Raw genomic sequence first — 22981 nt, forward strand, 5'->3', positions numbered from 1 at the left:
TTTATTTTCTTTTGAATTTTGATTCTTCCGGAGGTAAGAAATTTTTAAGGAGGTTTTTGTCAGTTCAATAACAACTTCAAGAAAATTTTTACAAGCAATTTTAAGCAAATTTCATTTATAGATTCTTTGACAGAGAATTAGTTTTTTTCAATAATGTTTTTTTATTATTTAACATTTGAGTACTTTGTATTGGAATTAGGAATTTACACATGAAATGGGAACACTTTTGCTCTAACCGCTGGAAAACAAATAATAGATGTGCAGAAAATGGCCTGTTTTTCCTAGCGACAGTACCAGCTTCACCCGAGATTAAGAGACTGTCAATGTTTTAATTAGAACTAATTTTACAAAACGTTTTTAACACACTATTCAGTTTAGTCAATCTCTTGACCCTAAGGATAGATAATTGTTTGAACATAATTTAGATGTACTCTACTTTCCCTTTTTGCGACATGAACTCTTGACAAACATTTCATCTAGTTGCTCTTGTATCTTGCATATCATCTCAGAAGCTTTCCTCAAAAAAAAAAGTGGTTTCTGGGTTTCGTTTCATCGATAAGACTGAAATAAGGCTGGTAAAAAAAATATATATATATATAGATGATAAATGTTAAGTTCCCTTTCATTAGAAAATTTGTGCGAAAAGGGTGTCGGCAGTTGTTCTTAAAACTTGGCCGCACAAATCATTTGTATAATTTTCTATATCCCACCAGTATCGTTTTCTCTTTAAAAAAATAGTTAATATTATTGGTAACGTACGGAAAAAACAGAATGGTTTTCTTTGTTTTACGGTAGTCGATACAGTTGTTATTATCAGATCAAATCATTCAGAAGAACTTTACTCAGCTCTGAATCTCGCTTCGGATCTTCTCGGAAGATATCAAATTCTTTATTGCTTATGTTCAGAAATTGTACAAACAAAATTCACAGATTTTTATCATTTTCAATTCAATAGCAAGTACTCTTTTAGAATTTGAAAGATCTCTCTATTTACATTGAAATGGTACATGAGTTGGGAGAACCTTTCGCTCATGTGTGCAGCGGGTGCAGCGGGTGCAGCGGGTGCAGCGGGTGTAACGGATTCAGCGGGTGGTCTATTCAATTTTCAAATATTCATATATTTACCGGGCACTTTCAGTCAGCACTGATCAGCCCATACGGATGAAAAAAAAATTACGCTTGATGTGTAATTACAAACGATTTTCATTTGGGCTGATTTGCTACAGAAAATTTGTTTCCATAGAGTTGACAAAATCGGAAGTCGGTATGTTCACTAAAGAGTGTTTTGATGACTTCGCTGTAATTGCGTAGCTCCGCTGAGGAAATCCACCACGTTTTAATTCACCATAGAAACGATACCAAAAAGGTGGTTCACCAGATGAAATGAGGTCCGCCCCTAAAACCACTTAAATTATTAGACCTTTTGTTGAACGCTGGAGGTGCGATACAAAAAAAAAAAAAAGATATGGGGAGATAAGCAACGCTTTTGTAGGTATCTGAAGCACGTTTGGTCAATATGTTTTTATGATTGCCGATGTTTTTTTCATCACTCGCGTATGTTTTAGTTCCATATGTATTAGTGTGAGCAGCCATCACTGTTAGCGACACGTGTTATGATATCAAAAGAACGCCCACATTGCAGCCTATCACATTTCATTGTACAGTTCAGTTGCTACAGAATTTCAAACGACTCGCCCACTCAACTCACGCGTCTTTTTATTGGCAGGTATACTGTAGAAAGCATCACTCTTCGAATAACGTTTTAATGGTTTTCTATTGGCAAGTTAATTGTATGGCGAGACTCCATTATATCCACAAAACGAAAAGACCTCTATGTTGGGGATGCTAATGTAACATAATTTGTCGCTTTAATTACCACATGTGCATCAAAAATAACTGTTGTCTTAATTCCAAGAACTATACTTTTCCAGCACCTTTTTTCTTTAATAGTCTAACTTTATTGCTGTCCCAATGAATAAATAGCTTAATGTTTTAATCCAGATTCCTAGCCATGGTAACATATTGAAAGAGCTAGCGGCTTACATGTTTCATTGCCACACTGAGGAGAATGATGGGGAACTGCATATAAACAATTAACAGATAACATATTTCGCTATCAAATGTTAATTAAGTCAACAGCAAATTGTCTGCTCCGGGAAGGAGGGGCTGAATGTGGCTGAACCAACAAAGAAATATAAGTGCCTCGTGTGCGTACTGCTTCATTGTTCTTCCTCTTTTGAGAAATGAGAAACACTCACATACGTGGGTGGTATCGCCAGCGGTCAAACATTGCAAGTTGCTGGTGGAAGCCATTCCATTTGTGTTTGCGTGTAATGTTAGATGAGCCTATGAATACGTTTCTGGTAGAGACTTAAGGCGTATACCCACCATGCGCGATATTTGAGGGATCTGATCGCATTTAATCAAAGGAAGCTTCTGTAAGATTTCATCCAAATATTGCAATCCACGCACTTCAGTACGCCGGTGAGATTTGGGATTTTCGTATACGCACGTAGTTTGAATACTTAAAAGAATGCATAGTGAAAGTTTAACTTATCAAAATATGCAAGAGTAATAGACAAGAAACATTATAACTAATAGTTTTTTAGTTTATTTAGACCCAAGCTTACAGACTGAACTCAAAGAGAACCTCACAGCACCTAACTGGTCTACACCTATGAGAAACGTAAACAACCTCTCGAATGAAGATTGTTCCTTGCAAAGAGTCTTAAGTTAATATTTACAGTGGTCATCCCTTGGAAAATTAATTTCATTAATAAGAGGTTACATCGCGCGTTTCTTTCTTTCAATAGTACTTAACAAGGGTGTTTGAGCATTAAAGTAGCTCGTTTTCAGCGATCAAAAAGATATCCCTGAATAAATCACCGGGAAGCCCTGAATAAATCACCGGGAAGCCCTGAATAAATCACCGGGAAGCCCTAAATAACAGTAGAAATACCACAAGGAAAGTTAGGCTTAAAAAGAAAAATCTTAATTGAGACAAAAAGTTTAACTCTGTTACCGTGTTTTCTTCTCAGTTGTAACGAAAGTTTAAGACAAACTATTGTAAATACACTACTTACATGTAGTTTTAAACTAATCCACTCCTCTTGACGACTAGTGGTTTTAAAAGAAGTCTCAAAACAGGAAAGCAATATATCATTAATTTAAAATTTACGACTTAGAGAAGGGGGAAAAAAACAGTTTAAACGACGATTAACCAAAGTCCGTCTCGTTAACTTTATCTGATAATTGTGGCGGTTATCGGAGAAAGAAAATCCTTTCTATAGAGCATTCATCTTAGCCTTTTCAATGAGTTCTCTTCCAATGATCAATCTTTGAATCTGCGCTGTACCTTCATAAATCTGAAAGAGAAGAGAAGATCTTTTGGGCAAGAGCGACCTTACGGCATCTTCGACATCAAAATTTGAATTCGTCCCAATCAGGCTCAAGTGCGACCTTACGGCATCTTTGACATCTAAATTTTGAATTCGTCCCAATCAGGCTCAAGTGCGACCTTACGGCATCTTTGACATCTAAATTTGAATTCGTCCCAATCAGGCTTGGCGATCTTTGAGATTGTAAAATTTCAGCGCAGTTCTGCCAACCTTGGCTGCAAAGTGCTTGTTTTTTTTTACCACTGTTTAATTAGAGAACTCGTTACTGTAAAGATCGCTTTCATATTCATTTCTTAATCCGCAGTTCACATACACTTGTATATGATTTCCATATATTCACAGTCATCGAAAAGTGCTTTATCCTAAAGGGATCTCTAAAGGGATCTTAGAAACAAGGTGGTCGCAGTTCAGTCAGTTATTTCGTTATTTTTTGTACCCACTTTCAATTCCAGTAGCTTTAGCCGAAACGGACGAGGAATGGAAGATGTTATAAATTAACTGATGTAAAAATTTCAACACCAAAAGCAAAAGGGGAAAAAGCGAAAGAAAAAAACTTACTTGAAAGATTTTAGCATCTCTCATCAGCTTTTCAACAGGGTACTCGGTGTTGAATCCAGCGCCACCAAAAATCTGCGACAAAGAAAATTAAATATGCTGCTTCATTACTGGATGACAGCAAGCTGGGCCATTACGGAAAAAACTAAAACAACTACTCTGATGTTGATGTGAGAAGTTTACGAAACGGGTTTCTTTGGCTCAGTCCGATACCATGTGATAATTCGATTCAAGTATACGTTGATGGCGTTTTCTGTCATAAGATGTTGCGATGTCATTCTTGCGCTTAAATGCGCGCTACAACCTCGGTGTATTCACCCAAAACTATATGACTGAACTTTTTTAATTCGGAAGACAAGCATGGATATGTCGAAAAAGTTTGTATTACTCGCAGTAAAGATCGATATAAACATATTTTTATTAGAAATGTTTCAAATTGTCTTTGTTGTAACGGAAATGGGCAACTTAAAGCGATTTTAGAAGTTAGGTCTTTGACTTTTACCACAAACCCTTCAAACCGTTGAAATTTAGCAAAAAGAACAATTTCACCGAAAATTAACTTTGATTTTGAAATCAAATATTTTGTCATTCCGGAATATTAAAAAATAGGAATTGTCACTTAGTTTATGTGGGTTTCCTGTGCCATAACCTGCACTAAAAAGTAACCTTAGGAAATAATTGCCCTCAATATTACCTGAACGGCATCTGCAGCACATTTGTTGGCAACATCTCCTGCTAAACACTTAGCGACGGAGGCGTAGTAAGTGTTACGGCGGCCCTGACAGACATGAAGGATACATAGTTTTGATGCACAATCACCCATGTGAATCAAACCTTTCTTAAGACACAAACAGGTGATAAAAAGCAAACGTATTCACGAGATGGATTACCTTGATAGAACAACAGATTACCTAACTGTTGTGCAATGCATAAAGAGGGAAAAGCTTCTAATATAAATGTGGTGCTGTGTCGGTGGAGTGTGTTGCAAGATAAGTTGATTTTGTCAACCGAATTAACAATTAACAATTGATGCGTAAGAGTTGCTCGAGGCTACGCCTCGAGTAACTCTTACGCATCTTTCGTGCTCTCCAAACTTCCCGCGTGCTTCATATCTCGATGAACGCACAGCTGACGTATGAACCAATTGTTTTATAACATTTTCAACCCGATGGAAAATCTTTTTCTCGAAGGATTTGTTTGATGACGTCATGAGTGTGCACAATAGGAATATGAAACACGCTCGCGCAATTGAATTTACTAGCCATGTTATTATGTGAATTGGCCACTGCAGAGAGTTTCTACAGCTGATGGTTTAAGCGTTAACCCCATGTCCGAGACTCGCTCTGACGAAGGGCGAAATGCTCGAAACTTCAGCTTAAGAAACTCTACGGTAGCTAATTTACATTTCCAACTCGGTCGATAACATCAAATTTCCTTATTAGTCAATAAAATGTATGTTAGCTTAAATCATCTTTAGGAGATAGGGATTTAAATAAAATGTCAATAACCACATCTCATCAAAATTTAAAACAGAAAAAGTAAAATATTTCTTCATCCTACAAACTTTTGTTAGCGACTTCTTGTTTACTGAGTAGACTCAAATAAGCCGATTTAAAAAAACAAAAAGGTCCAAAGCAGAACACAACATAGGCAGCAAACTTCATAAAGGTTAGGTTTTATCTCTCTTTCCTCCAAAAATACAGCGGATGTTTCAGGGCTCTCTTAAAACTAGCTATGGTAAATGTGATGTCCCTGTTTAAATATTATTTAAATAAATAAATAAATAGACTTTCGTCGAGTATACAGACCGCTGTCCATCAAATACTCCTAACAGAATGAATCTGGTTTAGTAATGCACTGACAGTGAACAAACCTGGTCTACTTCCCAAGCTGCGCGCCGCGTTGCCAGTCGGGCTGTTTCGATACCAATGGCCATGTCAGCTAACATGAAACTTACAGCTTGATGCTAAAGATCAAAATAAAAGAGAACAGTTAAAAAAACTAGGCACTAATTAATCGTTCATAAAGGTAACAAGTAATTGTTTGAGATAAATTTGACTTATTTTCTTTATCTCTTGAAAGGTTTTCATGTTTTCATTTGCTTAAGAAGGCATCATGGATATCCGATGAAAACAAAAAAGCTTGACCAAATGTTTGGGTATTTGTGTTTCGAATTCTGCATATCATCGTCTTTTCACCCCTGTCTCCTTCACACTCATGATAAAGAGGGATCCTGGGAATCAGCATACCTGAGCGATGGGTCTGCCCATAGTTTTCCGTTCCAGTGAGTATTTTAGAGCCTCTTCCATGGCTCGCTGTGCAAGACCAACAGCGCTAGAAGCGACCTTGAAAACGGAAAACAAGCGTAAGTTAATCGTCCTTTTCTTGAGGAGTTGTTGATTATTATGGTAGAGACTAGAGACTTGAGACTTGCTTTGAAACTGTGGATCCAGCTTAAATACTTAATAACACATAGAGAGCTTACCAATTCTTCCAAATGCAATGCATGTAACTCTCAGATTATTTTCAAAGAACCCAAGGCGACTAATCAAATAAGGAAAACCCTATTTTATTTCAATCAACTGTTACACAAAAACCACGCTAGAATGAAAAAAAAAAATACCTCGACTGGTAAGCCAGGAAAACAATCTTACCGGAGGGCGTGTCTTATCAAATGCTCCCATGGCAATCTTGAAACCAATACCTTCTCCACCAAGAACGTTCTAACAAATTAATAAACAAACAGAAATACATTATAATTCAGTAATCAGTGGAACTTGGTTAAAGCACTAGAAGGAAGCAATGGAGAAATATAACATTCATTCTCCCTTTGTGAGTGGTCTACAAAACATGCAAATCTAGGCAATGCCAAACCAAACCAATCGCGACGTCTCATGCACTCATTTTCCCGCGTGCGGTGACATCTGTTTGAGTCCTCAGCGGCTTCTTTTTTAATAAATTTTTTCGTGTTTTGATTGGCCATTGTGATAATTCAGGATTTTCATTTACTTTTGAAGTAGACGGGCACTGCCTTGTGAGAAGGCAGGTACACTGTATAATTGAGGGCCGAGGGCCTGAACCCTAGGGGAGTCTGGGGGCATGCTCCCCCCGGAAACTTTTAAAACTTAAGTCTCCCAGAAACGCATTTTCCTGCAATCTGGCGAAGAAATCTACCTAGAGTGATGCATACTTAATCTGATTACAGTTAAAATAATGGTAATCTGAGAGAATTTGTTTATTTCTCTACACAGCTCTAGCTACATCAAAACACTGCTGTTGTTATCAGAGCTTCCTTTCTTCTTACCATTACAAGTTAACTTTAACTTATAAACTGATGAAGAGTGAAACTGACGACACTTTTTTTTGTAGTTAATGAAAACTCAAAGTCAGAGCCGTAATCATTTACGTTAATTCCTTCTGTCACCATATATCACCCCAACAGTTAAAAATTTAAAACAGATATTGATGGAACATGGGAGTCTGATACAAAATCAGCTCTTGCTGAAAACAATTTTTACAAAACCTCCGATGGGATTTATCTTGAATAAAAATTAAATTGGAACAAAGTTTCTTTCAATTTCTCGGAATATTTGAGCTTTAAAGCCAACTAAATGTTGGCTTACTAAGAAGCCGTAACGACATTCGTCTCCTGTTGTTTATTTTAAATTCTGAATTGTATTTCAGAAAAATAAAAAGTGTCTTATGAACAGTTTAAATAATGGAAAGCATAGAAAGCGTACGTAATTTTTCGAAAAACCTTTTCACCGGCTGTAATCCAATTAAAACCCGAAAACACAAATTTAATTTTTCAGGTCATCGCACTTGACTTTTCATGTGCAAACGAGTGCTTGCGTGAGTTTTACTTTTGTTTGCCATGATGACTCTGCAGAACGCACTTGCTTTAATGACACGTCACGTTTAAGAGTTATGTAATAGCTAATTAGGCACTTTGGAAAGAGACAGTTCTAAGAACTCTATTAGGGACCTTAAGCAGTCAGGAAGGCAACGCCAAGGAAGACTTCGATTAAAAAACGAATTTCTGCCTATAATTAGAATTTCAACAATGGCTGCATGTGTTTACCGTCTCGTCCGGTGCCACTCCTCGACTTCAGCATAACGTATCAAAGAAACGTTGAGTTCCAGTAGAAATTCAAATAATTTGCCGTCGCGGTTTCGGTTCGCAGACGACGCAAATTGTGGTGATTTCACGTTGTTGTTTTGCATAGGACAGCTCAGAAATGTACAAACGCATGAACTGAGCTATTGTTCTGACTATTATATCTTTTGTTTTTCCATGACCCGGCTCCCAACAAAAACCCTGGATAATTTCGTTTTGAATCCGCATGCGCTCTGTAACGTCAAAAAACAAGGCTCACCTCCTTAGGAACAACAACATCTTCAAATGTGATTCCACGAGTATCAGAGGCTTTCTGACCCATGTTCCATTCCTACAGGAAAGTAATGACAAAAAGAACTGTTACACAGACGCATACTGCAATCATAAGGACTACAAGAGTGGTGTTTATTGGACGTGACCAAGGATCATGACTATCATGACTAACGCTCGAACTGTCAGCCTTTAAACTCTTTACGATGGCCAATTTACGTTTTCAACTCAGTTGTCAGCAATAAATGACCTGTTACACTCCCCCACTGACGCACCACCACACTTTCTTTAAAAACTAACATCCTTCATTCATGATTGAGGAAAGCCAGCCACACCAAAAGGAATGTTTAAGAATTAAGGATGGTTAAATTAAGAAAGCTTACAGGGTGCAACAAAGCTTGCAAAAACAAGTTACATTTACAGTCGGCTCTTTGAAAGCTAAGACTATTATTCATACTATACTAGCATATTTGTTAGAACAGTTAAATGTGTCATTTTCCTTGTGGTTATATTTCATACAGCAATACTGATACAAGCATTTGGGTAAAAGGAAATTGTTTGCCAAAGTTGTGCATCAAATTGCACATCCTTTACCAGTTGTACATGAGCTTAACAATAATGAACTAACAATGAGCTATCTGAGAGGACAGTCCATACTAAATGATCTACACAAGTAATGCTGTGGTTACAGCTTCAGTTTGAAGATTCCACCAGTGATGTGGAGTAAAGCTTTCAATTCACCTTCCTTCCTACAGTTACACCAGGAGTGTCCCTTTCCACAATAAAGCCTGTGAATGCTTTACCAGCTCCAGCATTTGGGTCAGTTCGTGCCAGAACAAAATACCTGAAATAGCATGAAGAGTGTGGTCCACCATATAGTTCCTCCATAGCCAATCAGAATAGATTGAAGTATCTTAAAATATATGTACCAAATGTGTGTAATTTTACTTCTAAGTGTTTGAAGGCGAGTAACTGTGACTCGTGTATAGTAATGGCCCATGCAACAGGAGACCTGAAGAGGATTGTTACTAATGGCATTGACTGACTTGGCAACAACCCCAGCAAAGTTGTGTGAGAGAGTTAAGGAGTTGTTTTCAATTGTCATCTGTTGATTTTCTCACAAATTTTTATTAAGGAAAACAATTGTGACACAATAAAACCCAAGGTTCTTAATGATGCACGATCAAATCATCATCCACCTAAGATGTCAAAGTATTGTTTGTTACATTGTTGTATCTGCTACACCATAATAATCAAGGGTTCTAATGAATTTGATAAAGAAATGTTAAGCTGGTGTAGGGTTGAATTACTCCATAGAGACTGAGTTCTTACCAATTGGCAACACCTCCATTGGTAATCCACATCTTCTGACCATTAATTACATACTAAGGAAAAAAAATTTAAAAAGAAGAAGTTATAACAGAATATGAGAATCATAAATCATATGTATACAATAAGTAACACAGCAACACTGTTTAGGCGGTCCTTTACATTGTATCCTGAATACTGTTGTTGATGTACATGTTGGATGTTCCAGACATTAAATCTAAGATAAAAAAAAACCACATATATTGTAAATGCTAAGAGCAGAAGCATTTATTTACTTCATCTCCTTTCTTAACAGCTTTGGTCCCAATTGCAGCCACGTCAGATCCTGCACCAGGCTCAGACACGCAATATGCCTAAAGAGAAGAGTAAATATATAATCACAAGCACCAATTGTGGTTCAGTTACCTTAATTTGGTGCTTTTTGATGAGTGTGAGGCAACACACATCACCAGTAACTTACATTGCTGGCTAAAATCATTACCATAATCATCAACAATTATTCACCAAAGTGGGGGTGAATATTGATAGATATTTACTGGACCGTGATGAAGAAAGTAAATATCCACCACTTTCATGGGCACTGAGGTGAAAAATTGTTTCCAATATACCACACAGATACCAAACCATATTCTTTCACTATACTAAAAAATGGTTGGAAATATAAATCTTGACACGCAATTTTGTCTAATCAGCTGCTCAAATCTGAGTAGTACTTGCTATTCACTTCCAAACTGACCAAACAGTACTATTTACTTGTGTGGTATATAATAAAACTACATATAATTCCACAGTGAGTTTAATTTACATGTGGACTTAACATATTTAAAAGTTATGAATACATGTAAGTGAAAGTTGATATACATACAGCCATCAGAGGTTCTTCCATCATACGGCCAAGGTATTTTGCTTTTTGTTCTTTATTTCCAGCTAGGATGACAGGCATTTCCTGTGTGAGATGGCAGAGAGTAAGGAAAAATCATCACATTGAAGTGCCTGTGATTACCAATAAAATTGGATAATCCCTGATAACATGATTTTATCTCATGCACTCATTTGAAAAATTTTTCACTCCAAACAAAGCACCAGACACTTTATGTTTCTGAGATAAAAGTTACTTCTCGCCTGTGTTGGGACAAGAATAATTTTTTTCTAATACCGTAACATTCCGAAAATAAGCCCCTCCATGTATAAGCCCCCCCAGCAAAAATACCTCCTATAATAAGCCCCTCTGAATATAAGCCCCCGTGGGCTTGGATTTGGAAATTATCCACAATTATACAAACCAAAGCAAACTACACATAATCACCATTATCAGGAAGCCCTTTTTAGTCATAAAATAATGATTCTATGCACTAAAGCAATGTGGTCAACAAGTGTTGAAGTTTATTGTCTTTTATGCAGTTCGCTCTTCACTTGCGCTTTGAATTCCTTCAGTCTGTAGACAAAGTATTTGCAAGGAAGTTTGATCCCACCAGCCTGAACCAAAACTCCCTCTGGTACTCCTCAAGCAGTATGAGCTTTCATAGTTATCATGAACTTTGAGCCTGAACTATGTTACTGTTTTTACTGAATTTCCATCCTAATAAAGTTTATTGCCATTGTGTTTTAACTTGGCATTTTCAGTGTGATTAAATTGTTACACATTTTTTAGCCAAAACCCTAGTATTACCAGTTGCACATTCAAAAATTTTGACACAAATTTCCCTCCAATTATAAGCCCAGCTGATTGTGAAATGCAAATTTCCCTCCTATAATAAGCCCCTCTGAATAAAAAAAATAAGCCCCTCAAAAAGGTCCTTTGAAAAATGTAAGCCCCTGGGCTTATTTTCAGAATTTTACGGTATATAAAAAATATACATTTAGAAAGAATATGAATAAAAATGCTTTAAATAAAATAATTTAAGTCAGGATTATTTTTTCAGTAAAAAGCCACCACTTACTGCCAAAGAGTTTGCTTCAATAGCAGTTTGAATTCCAGTACATCCATATGAGAGCTCCTCTGTAACTACGCAACCATCAAGAACACCAAGTGCAGGACCCCCTTATAAGAATTAAAACATGCATTGTCAGTGAGTCAACAATTCCTGCACACAATGATATTGCAAAGCTATGATAAGAAGTTAAAAGTACAGCTTAAAAAACACAATAAACTAAATTTTGAATCCAACAGGCACTCACCATACTCCTCTGGAATATGACCATTTATGAGTCCCAAAGCATGAGCTTTCTTGATAATCTCCCAGGGATACTGAGGAATACAAAATGAATGTCACGTACCATCCCTAATAGATGTACAGCAGTCATGAAAGTCATGTTATTTGCAATATCTAATGTGCTCAAGCAACAATTAGCGGGGAATTTCGATCTGATGTGTAATAGATTGTACTATTGATGCACAACAAGTACATGTATTCAGCTTTAGTGTATTTTAGCTTTAGCTTACGTATTCAGCTTAAGTGTATTTCTATATGGAGTGTAATATACCAATGTACTATTGACGTATGACAAGTACATGTATTCAGCTTTCGTGAACATCCTTACAAACTGTACTATCCAGATAGTACATGTACAGTTGTATGTGTTTCAAGGTATCTTACCTCACCAGTCTGATCATGATGGGCAGCAACTGGTACGATTTCCTCACGGGAGAACTTCCTTGCCATTTCTTGAAGTTGCTGTAACTCTTCAGAAAGTTCTAATGGAAAAAGAATGATGGATGTGTTAATGACTTTAAGATGAGTTTGCAAACTTTTTTCATAAAATAGTATGGTAAAATAAGAGGGGAAAAACATTAATATTATGTGTCTCTTCACAGATTAAACTTCACTATTATCATAATTGGAGCAGTTTCAAATCAGGGTGACAATAATCTGTCAATGTACTGTTTTTACCTCTATATGCTCTGTGAGAGTTCAAGAAAACTTTTGCCTCCTTTCTACTCTGCTATATAAATCTCAACAACAATTTGGGTGCAGGGTGGGATGCAATTTTTCAATTTTATAATATTTCATTAATTACTTGTAAATCATTGTGTATTATTTTTCTGATAATTTTTCACTAATTGGCCCTCTACCGACAGACCTAAACTGTGAGCACATCTATATACAGAGTTCAACAACCATATTGAAGACATATATGTATCACAATCATTTTCTGTTAGTACTGTGTTTATCCAGTACAAAATGTTCAAAACAAAACAATAATAACTCACCAAATGAAAGGCCAGAATTGAATGTTGATGCCTCCAACTTGATGGCTGGTGCTTCTGTACTAAGCTTTGCTCTCTTTCAAAAAAAAAAAAAAAAGAAATCAGGACATCATTAAGTAGAAGTCCAACTCCAATAAGCTTTAAGGACCAAGGATTGCAACAAATTTTGGCCCTGGACCTAGTTTAGCACAGCTGTTTTCTAAAGCATCTTTAAATTCCCCAAGGATATCAAAATCAGTCTTACTGTTAAAACTAGAAAAATAGATTCAAATAAATTTACATGAACTTTAAAAAACCCATCAACAGCTGTGTTCATTGTATGTCTAAGATATAGCTTAGGTTAGCCTTATTTTAATCAACTCGCTTCAAGGTTCCAACCCACAGTCATGAAAAGTGATCATGCAGTGGACTGGTTTGTTATCGACTTCAATCCTCTTCACGACATGTCCGCTTCCATCTCAAGCAAGAATATTTGCTCTAAAAAAAAATTTAATGTAAAGTCGAAAGCCAAAATTCTTACCAGAGCAGTGACTCCAGCAGAAATAATTCCCCTCTGAAAGATAAAAAACCATGGAACATTGAAACAAAAATTATGACTTCTATCTCAAATGCATGTCAGCCCTAAACTTAACCAAGAAATATGGTAACCCATCAAGCCAAGAGGACTTGGTTGGCTGTTCATTCCTTGTTTGAAGTAGGCTAAAGCTAGGAAAATTTGTCCACTTAAAAGCCAAATTGATTTTTGGAATCTCTTGACATTTCTAAACAAACATCTGATTTTCTTAGGAAGTTTGAGAGAACCTTTTGGTGGAAGTCATGTGAAAATTTCTGACTGACAGGCATTTAGTCACAGCGTTTTGGGAAAATCAAATCAAATGAAGGTAACTGTTAAATTGTTTCCTCAGAAATTTGGGCTTCTACTCCGACGATCTTACCAAAGTCTTTGAAACTGAACCATTCATAACGACTTTCGTAGTTAACTTACGTAATCGATTGATTTCGTAAAGAGATTTCTCTACTTATCTGACGATCGCGGGTCATTTCATCGATAACTACCCACCCTGAGTTAAGTCTGATTTATTCAGTTTATTTTATGCCACTGGATGTCTTACCTGTAGTCCAAAACCACCATTCCGTCGGAGAAAACTCAGGGAAGCCATGTTCACTTGTATTCAAGAAGACAGCGTACAAAGTTCAGTATAGATCGAGGTCATAAAGGAAAAACGATAGAGAGAAGACTGGTACCTAACAGACGGTAAGACCACCACAGGGGACGAGGGGTGGGTGGGGATACTTCCCAATTATTTATTGCGCGCCTTCCTCCGAAGAAAAAAGTCATCGAATAATTTTTGTAGACTTTCATTAAATGCCTAATGTCTGTTTCGAAAAATGCAATAAAAATATAGATCACCGTACTTGACTGAGAGATACGGGCCAAACTTACCCCGTTTATGCCTGAACTTGCACTAATCACGTGCGTCATTTAATCGGTTCACGGTAATATTTTGCGGTAGCGGGAAGCAAGGGTTATGACAGTAAAAGTTAAAATAACTTGATTGGTAGTAAGTCTCGACGTATAGGATAATTTGATGCATAGTTTGTGGAAAAATCACGCAGTTTTAAACAACATTGACTCAAAACGTTCCTCGAGTCATTGCTTTCAAGGCCATAATTTGTGTCTTCAAGTAATGGCCTTCGTGCACGCTTTTAACCATATCTTTCTCTTGCCTTCGATGATTTTTTAAAAATTTTTCCAATTTAAAGGGGGAAATTTGTATACCAAAATTATGCAATAAAAGAATACCGCGCTTGTTCAAGAGCTTAAGACCATGGTACCTCATTACCTCGTCTATTGATTGAAAAACAATCCCATGTTGTCAGAATGCACAAGCGCCTATTCGCCTTTGACCACTTTGCAAATGTGTGACCATCGTTTCTCGGTCCCAGACCTCGTCGCTTCCCCCCCAAAAACGCCAAACGCTCTCGAGAACGCAAAAATTTTTTTTGGGATCACTTTCTGAAGGAGCTTAGAAACCAGGCTCAACTCAGTAGCCAAGCCTACTGAATTTGTGCCCAGGCCTTTGCTTGCTTGCGTGACCTTTTTTGCCACTAGCTTATGTCGTCACATTGGAGTATACAAGAAACATCGGCTTGTAGTAAACACAAACTCAAATTTTTACAGCAGTATAGTGAAAAACGTTTTGAGACCGAAGGTAAGTAAGTATTTTAGTGTTTTTCAACCTAAATTTAGTGTTTTGCTTTGTAATTTTACAACGTACAGTGAATTGTCAAATTAATAACTCGAAAAACCTTCAGCCAAAATTAAACTCTTTATTAATAACCTTATACTTTCTTGATCTGATATCCCAATTAGCGATAACACCAGAAATTATTTGCTTTTGTGATATGAAATATATATATACCTAACTTGTTAAAGTACGTTGTCATAAAATAATGCACCTAGCAGTAATTAATCTGAATACGCAAAACTGTACTTATTTAACGTTTAAATTGTTCCCTGGACAGCCTGGACATCTGAGGCAACTGATAATGCATTTTGGGAGTGGTGGGGATGTTTGCTTCATACTGGCTATGGCTGTACCTTTCCTTGAATCTGCCCTGTTGTTTGTGATAGTTTTTCCATACATTGTATGTTATTTTTTTCAGAAAATTTAAGTCTGCTAGAAGAAAAATTTTTTACAGAAGAATCATTTTCCTATAACGTGTACAACTGTTGCTGAAATTTGCAGTATTACTGATATTTTTATGATAACAGAATTGTCACAAAAATTATTTGACATTAAGGTGGTGTTGAAAACTGCATTGAGGTCTACTGAATATAGTTAAAGTACTGAATTTCACTCTATGACTTACAACTACAGAACATGGGGCTTTTTTATGATCATGTACCTGAAAAAAAAAAAAGCTCTCTTGGCTCATTTGCATCAAGCCACCATATATAATGCAATCAATGTCTTGTTTTTTATATCCTGAGTCAGTGCAGAGTTAGAATCAATATTTGAATGTTAATTATAATCATATAAATCCAGCTGAATGTATTTCTTTCATTACCTTTCCACTGACTGCCAAACCAGCAAGCCTCGAGGCATTAAACATCGAGGACTTTTTAAAAGGCCCTGTATTGTATACATGTAGCTGCTTTGGGGAAGGGAAGTGGTAAAGTTTGAAACACAATAATAATAATGATAATAGTGATAATAATGATAACAATGATAACAATGATAACAATGATAACAATGATAATGATGATAATAATTATTTATAATAATTAATTTTTCCCATCCTTTGCTGCAAAGAATGTTGAAAAATTTGCAATGATTGCTTCAATAATTTTAGACAGCTGTTAGGAAAAATGGTTGTGTCCAATGGGGTATTGCTAAGTTCTTTCCATTTTTATAGCTCTGTAAAAATGGATTCAGAACTCATTCCAATGATTGCTCTATCTTTTAGGCCCAGCATTTGGTATTAGTTCTTTCTAACATTGTGTGAAAGATTCCTTCTTCTTTTCTGATTGTTGAATTTTTTACGAACTTTCATGTTGGCTTCTCTCTGATAATATATGATCCATGCATTACTGGGCACAGAATCATGTCTGCTGCTGAAATGTTCTCATAAAGCAAGTCATACTTATGCTTCAAGAAAATATTCATTAAGAATTGTGCCATGTTGTTATAAACATCGGAGTTGACAGTAAAAACTCTCTTGTTACTGGCTTGAGACTGACTTTCTATCAGTAGAAAAATATAGTCTATCACAAAATTGGAAAGTTTGCCGTCACTTATCTTGTGTTTAGCTGGAAGGAGCTTTTCAACATCAGTTGGCTCCCATGCTTTAATTCTAGGATTCCCTGAGATTTGGACCCCAGCCATGGCAATTCCCTCTGCTTTGCTAATACCGATGCTACATCCAGTGTAGAATATTTCTAGGGTATACTTCCAGTAGCTGTCTTGAAAATGCCAGGTTTTTCAGCCTTTAATGCATAGTAACCAGGTGGAAGACAAAACTTGACAGGAAACTTCTTCCTTTTTAGAGGCATACTGGGCATCTGTGGTAGACAGTTTTGGACCTTAACAGACATAGAAGAAATATGTGTAACCTCTTGCATGTCTTCAACTTCATCTTTTTCATAGAAGAGGAGATATGCTTCCTGGCTTGTAGCTTCAAGATGTGAAGACTGTCGAACTGTGGTATCACTTGAAAAATACCACCTCTCTTCTCTTTTTAGGTAACACACATAATGACCAGAAGAAATGGTGGTACCCTCATGGACAATAACACTTTCTCTTTGTAATCTATTAAGTTGTGAAGTTTTTTTCCATCATTTTGAAATCTTACCATTTGAATGCAAAATGACAGAGGTGCCTGGCATGTGACTAGCCTCTTCCATGCATCAGTACTCTGGGAGCAACTGATGTAGTAAAAATGAAAGAATGCATAATTTAATATTTGTGCAATTCATTATATATAGACAGGAATCAGCAAGGGGAGGGGGGCAGGGGGCTACTAGTTTTTCAAGTAACTAGACAGCATGGAATGAGGCATTACACATACTGTTGCTTCTTCATCTTCTAGTTACTGGAGGTCACCCAGTCAGTCTCCTATACCACTAACCATGATCCTTGACATCACCATCACCATCATTACCATCATCATCCTTGTTGTCATCATTATCTCTTTATTTGTTAAATGATGTTGTATTGAAGGCAGCAAATAAGCTAATGTGGACTTATTGCATTTTGTATTTGTATGAATTTTTATTTCATTATTTGCCTTTTCTCAATTGATTACAGGAATGAATTGTATTCTTCACAACACACAGACACAGAGACCAGACCACAGCAACAGGGACTGCATCTCCTACTCTTTTCAATCCATGCATAAGAACTTGAATTTGTACAATTGTAGTAGCTTTGACATTCCTAATTTCTTGCACTGGAAGAAAATAGTCTGCTTTGTGCATTGTAGTTTATAGTGTTAAGCACTGTAGCAGTTATCAAAAAAATAGTTGTATTTGTGTGTCCTTTTGGTGTTAGGTTTAATGCTATTAAAATTTGTTACCTGCTACAGTAATAAGATGATTCCAGCTCCACTGGGTTAGAATGGTCCTTCAGGAAGCTCTGTATAGTACAACCCTTAAGAATGAATAGACAAACACCACTAATGGAACAGGATAAATGTTTGAATAATACTGACTAATAAAGTGTGTGATTGGGTATAAGAAATACTATGGTAGCTTGTCTTTGTGATGAGTATTTGACTTTTCTTGTAGTTATTGGCTAAACTAAAAATGTAAATGTTGAGTGCAAATAGAACTGTTGTCATTGTTGTCAATGTCAATGTTTATTCTCCCACATGCAAAAGAAAAATGTAAGGGTGGAGGTGATTATTATAGAGATCATTTTGACCACAAAATTCACTTTTTGTAAGAAAGAATGTGTAGTAAAGGTGTAGTTCTAGAAAGAATTGAAAGATCAACACACTCCCACCCCAAGTAGGATCATTGAAAATTCCAGGGGAGAGGGGGTCCAAAAGTGCCAAAATTTTTTAAGGAAATGCTTGACATGAAATGAATTTTGCAAAGGGGAGGGGGGGTTGAACTCTACTCCCCCTCAGAAAAAAAAGAAACCAAAAACAAAAATTTCCATGTGGCAGGGACACCATTCCTGGATTTAATTTTGCTGTCTACAGGTTTGTGATTGTAATTAATTTAATCCACAGGAAATTGGCATAGTCAATTTAGGAGTTACCAAGATTATCAAGTCAATATGGTTCAGAAACTACTCATTTGTCCAGAGGGTGGGGCTGGGGGAGGGGGATGGGGAGGGGTCGAAACTGTTAGGTTTGCGTACCGTTTTCACTCTTTGCACTCCTAGTACTCGTACACGCACATTTTAGATGAACGCGCAACACAACAGTGTCAAAAAATAATCGAGCAAAGAACTACGACTTGCAAAGCTTCCAGGACTAATATAAATTTACCGCCATAAACAGTGAAAAGGCCTTAAACATTTTACTCGTAGCTCCGTACAAGGTACAACTTCCTGTGACGTTCTAACAAGATTATCCAGTTGTCAAATACGTATTTTAATATACGTATTTTAATTGTTTCATAAAGTCGAAATAAGCTTAATGTCAAGAATAACTAAGCGGATTACCACACTGATGACGAATTTTGTGGTTCATCAAAAAAGTACTTGGTTCAATTACACAGTTCACCGATGGGTTGATGTTGTTTGCCTGCTGGGATTTTATGTCTTCCACTCCAATATCAATGTTATTTTGACGTGCTAAAATAATATTGAATACATTTTCAAGACCTGTTTTAGATGAGGTGCACTTCTTGTGATTGTGCTGCAATCCAGTGAGCCCTTCGGAAAAACATGTCACTGAGAGCAGAGCTTGCAAGACACCATTCAGAAAGCAAGTATTTCCAAGGTTTGAAATTCCCTTTGGATCCATTTGACCGTGAGTAATATTTAGAATTAACGAAGAAAGTGTATTATAACCAAAGGCAGAAGATTCGTATATGTACGGAGCGGAGCGAGATAAGGTAATATTATATATTTCCCGCGAAAATTACACAAAAAAAGGTAATAGATAACTTCTCATTTGTTTTTTCTGGAAAATTACAACAACAAAAAAAAGGTAATAGATAACTTCTCATTTGTTTTTTTCCCGCGCAAGTAACAAAAATGTTTCCTTCCCTGTCCCCCTCCAACTACACTTCAACCAGTCGGGGGTGGTGAGTGAAAAATTGTTTACGTCATCAAAAGGCTTGGTTCCCTAGTTGAGCCTGGTGTCTAAGCTCCTTCAGAAAGTGATCCCAAAAAAAATTTTTGCCTCGAGAACTGAGCTTGGGATGTCTGTGCAGACACTGTGTCGCTTAAACAAAGATGGCGGAGAAAGTGGCCGATACGAAGGAAACGAAATCAGCCGTAGGATCAGGTGAAGGCCATCAAGACGCTTTCAGGGAGGGCATTCTGCAAATGTTTCGACCGGCAGTTGAAGAACTGGACAGTAAAGCTCTAAGTGTGAGGTACTAATGGCATTGAGAGGGGTTCAACATCTTTCCTTTCCTTTATCTTTGCAAGCCATACTTACATTTAAAAAAAGGAAAACAGACCCAAAAGCGAAGATAGACTCAGAAAGAGAGAGAGAGGGAGGGGGGGGGGGGGAGATCGATCCTACTATGATTAAAGAATTTTATCTTTTAAATGTTACAGACAATCTGTTCGTACTAAATTATGGTACAATGGCCAAATTAAATAATAGGATTTCTGTAACGTCAAGATTTTAACGTTTCTCGGAAAGAAATACCACACAGTCAAAAATCGTTAAATGTGCTACTCTGAGTGCCTTAACACGAAACTCCGCGTTAGTAATAGGTGAAGGGGCAGAGTTAACAAATAGATTCCAGGTTTTGGTGCATCTGTTCAGTAATACAACACAGATGACATCAAAATGCAGTAAGAAAAAAAAGTGGCACACAAGTTACAGCTTTATTTAGCCCAGGATAGCCATCCAAATGATCAATTTTTGTTTTCAGAAAAAGTCAAGTTGAGTTACGGGAACAAATTGACAAGTTAGCACAAGGTTAGTGTAAGTTTTAAATGTTGTTGAATGAATTATTTTGATCAGATGGTGTAATTGCACCTCATCTTTCATTATTTAAGTTGTGTCTGTTAATCTTTTGTCTAGATCTGCATAGATTGTCTGAGCTTCAAGAGTTCCCAATCGACCTTGAACCATATGTAAAGAAACTGATGAATTCAAGAAGAAGAGTTATGTTGGTAAACAACATACTACAAAATGCTCAGGTACTGGAATCTACACACTCTTGCATGACTTTACACATAAACACAGACTTTGAATTAATTTAGCAAAAGATTGTCTTATGCTTGTGAAATGTAGTTCGTGGCCATTATGACACTGTATCTGATGCCTCATGCAAACTTGTGGCAAGTGGCTCCTTGGTGAATGCAGTAATCAAATTTTAGCAGAGCCACTGAGCTATTGATAACATACTATACTTATTTGACTATAAGCCAAGACCCCAAACTTTGTACATGTAGACTCTGCATAATGAGAACCAAAATTAAATCGAAAACACCTGGCTATAAACCGAGACCCATTCATTATCATTGAAAAAAATCACATTAATTGTCATAAATGAGGCTTAAACAATGGTGATTTAATATGTAAAGGACAAAAAAGCTAACTATTCAATTGAAAAGCAATGAATCAAAACTCAGATGAATTAATGTGATCCAAAATATCAATTTAAAACTAACTGTGTTGAGACACGGATGCGGTTTGAACTACCATCCAGTCGCACTCTTGAATTGGAATTAAAAGTTAATAACCAATGATTGCATATTGTGTTTCTTTAGCTTGGCTTATAAGTAAATACATCCCAATTTAGTAGAGTTTCCATGCACTGGAAAAATTTTTTTCAAAAACTTTCGGCTATAAGCTGAGACCCCCTCTAGAGCCTAAATTTTAATTCACTTCAGTTTTAATCTGTGTAAAAATTGCTTGGCTTATAGTTGAATAATTACAGTACTAAAAAAAGTTGCAAGGTTCATAGTTAACTTGGAGTAACTTCTTTTGTGTAATTATTGCCCATTCTTATTGAAGAGAGAAGATTAAGGTCACAAGAGCTCACTTAAATCTGTTTAAGAATTACATCCTTAGTACTAGTATCCATTTTTATGAATGGAAAGGACTTGGTTGGCTCAATTTCATTTTTGCCTTCAAGTCTAGTCTTCATTCCTCCTTGACAAGAGACATTTTGGCAAGGCTGTCAATAACTTTGAAATTAGAAGGCATAGAAGAAATAGTAGGTGGCTAGGTTGTCATGGAGGCCATATTGTTTTGTCAGTCAACATGCAAGCCTGAGAACTGTTCACACAAAATGTCCTAGGCATTCAGTAAATTTTGTGCATACATTCTAAGAAATCGTGAAGGTGGAATTGATTGAGACAATAATCTTAGCCTGTTATCAGTACATCGTGCATGCTGTTTCACTCAAAACTGGGAAATGGTTACTGTCAGTACAAATATCTTTGTTTTACATATGCTAATGTGAAGTTTACGTAGCTAACACTTGTCACACTTGACCATCACTGATCCTTTCTGATAAAAAGTCACCTATGTGGTGTTTTTATACCATTATGATAGGAAATTATTATTTCAAGATTTAACAGAGAGAGTTATGGGGTTTAGTGGATTTCTTTGGTGCCTCACACTTCAATTGATAACAATTTGAATTTTAACATTTTATTTAGGAAAGACTTGGAAGGCTTCATCAAAGTGTCACAAGAGAGACTGCAAGGAGGAAAGCTCTGCTGGAACCATCTGAGTTTTCATGATAGTGTCAACTAAAATATACAGTACAAGGGTATTAATGGACAAATATTGGATGGTATACTTTTATGAATAGTTGTAGATATGATTATTAAAATTTCTTTAAAAAAAAATAATCATGAATGCACAACACATATTAAAGCGAATTTGAATCATGCTTAATTGCATTATTTGTGAATTTTTTTTTTTTATGTCAGTAGGACCCTGCTAACATGAACTTGCAGAAGATCCAATTTTCCTCTACCCCAATTTTTAAGTCATTTACTCTCAGCCAGGCCAAAACCCCTATGAACTTGAACTTTACTTGTTTCCCTTGGAAGTTCAGGCAGGATTCTACCCCTGAGAATAGAAGAAGTTAAAATATGAAGGGTTTTCAGTTGGACAGTCTCTATATCATGGCCACTTTTAAGATGCATGGTTGAATTAAAGGTACATGTGAATTTTTTCTGTGGCTCTCATTGTGCGAAGCAGTTTGGATATACGTCACAACATGTTTCAGTGTGTACGAATTTTGTAATTGATCGTAAGTTTGTGAATAAGACATAACAGTGAATAAGACATAACAGTGAATATGAAAGCAGTCTTGGTAATGATACTTAATACTTAATTGCAACTTTGTTTACTGATGAAAATTTTTTCTAATGCTCCACATGCATCATGTACACTACCTTTGGACTGTCAGATTTCAAATTTTTGGAAACTTGTAGTACTGTTACC

The 22981-nt window shown here is 36.4% G+C and overlaps 2 protein-coding genes and 1 long non-coding RNA gene across 15 annotated transcripts; 2 read left to right on the forward strand and 1 right to left on the reverse strand.

Annotated features, from left to right (window-relative positions):
* Positions 1-2588: 2588 nt before the first annotated feature.
* LOC113676993 (medium-chain specific acyl-CoA dehydrogenase, mitochondrial) lies at positions 2589-14111 on the reverse strand. Of its 2 annotated transcripts, none has more exons than XM_027193743.2 (17): positions 13990-14111; positions 13398-13430; positions 12881-12953; positions 12267-12364; positions 11848-11917; positions 11610-11710; positions 10535-10615; positions 9945-10022; positions 9673-9725; positions 9082-9184; positions 8330-8401; positions 6608-6676; positions 6203-6298; positions 5827-5919; positions 4648-4731; positions 3957-4028; positions 2589-3365 (listed from the first exon to the last, which is right to left on the reverse strand). In XM_027193743.2, the coding sequence occupies exons 1-17, from the start codon at positions 14035-14037 to the stop codon at positions 3285-3287; spliced, it is 1305 nt and encodes a 434-aa protein (XP_027049544.1). In that variant the 5' UTR covers positions 14038-14111; the 3' UTR covers positions 2589-3284. The 2 variants fall into 2 exon arrangements, 1 of the variants encoding a protein (XP_027049544.1); XR_016185903.1 differs by having other exon boundaries at positions 2971-3459; positions 3518-4028; positions 13990-14109.
* A 768-nt stretch (positions 14112-14879) lies between these two features.
* Positions 14880-18224, forward strand: LOC149047653 (uncharacterized). 12 transcript variants are annotated; one of them, XR_016185456.1, is made up of 4 exons: positions 14951-15090; positions 16298-16360; positions 16929-17123; positions 17689-18224. It is a non-coding gene; the product is annotated as an uncharacterized LOC149047653 (long non-coding RNA). The 12 variants fall into 12 exon arrangements; XR_016185459.1 differs by having other exon boundaries at positions 17029-17123; XR_016185457.1 differs by having other exon boundaries at positions 14966-15090; positions 16349-16360.
* Positions 18225-19751: 1527 nt separating this feature from the next.
* LOC113677013 (SNARE-associated protein Snapin) lies at positions 19752-22421 on the forward strand. Its single transcript, XM_027193757.2, has 4 exons — positions 19752-19934; positions 20445-20491; positions 20597-20715; positions 22186-22421. Exons 1-4 carry the CDS (start codon positions 19792-19794, stop codon positions 22267-22269), a joined length of 393 nt encoding a protein of 130 aa, XP_027049558.1. The 5' UTR covers positions 19752-19791; the 3' UTR covers positions 22270-22421.
* Positions 22422-22981: the final 560 nt, after the last annotated feature.

This window comes from Pocillopora damicornis, chromosome 4 (assembly GCF_964200805.1).
Source record: "Pocillopora damicornis chromosome 4, jaPocDami1.2, whole genome shotgun sequence".
Taxonomy (NCBI): domain Eukaryota; kingdom Metazoa; phylum Cnidaria; class Anthozoa; order Scleractinia; family Pocilloporidae; genus Pocillopora; species Pocillopora damicornis.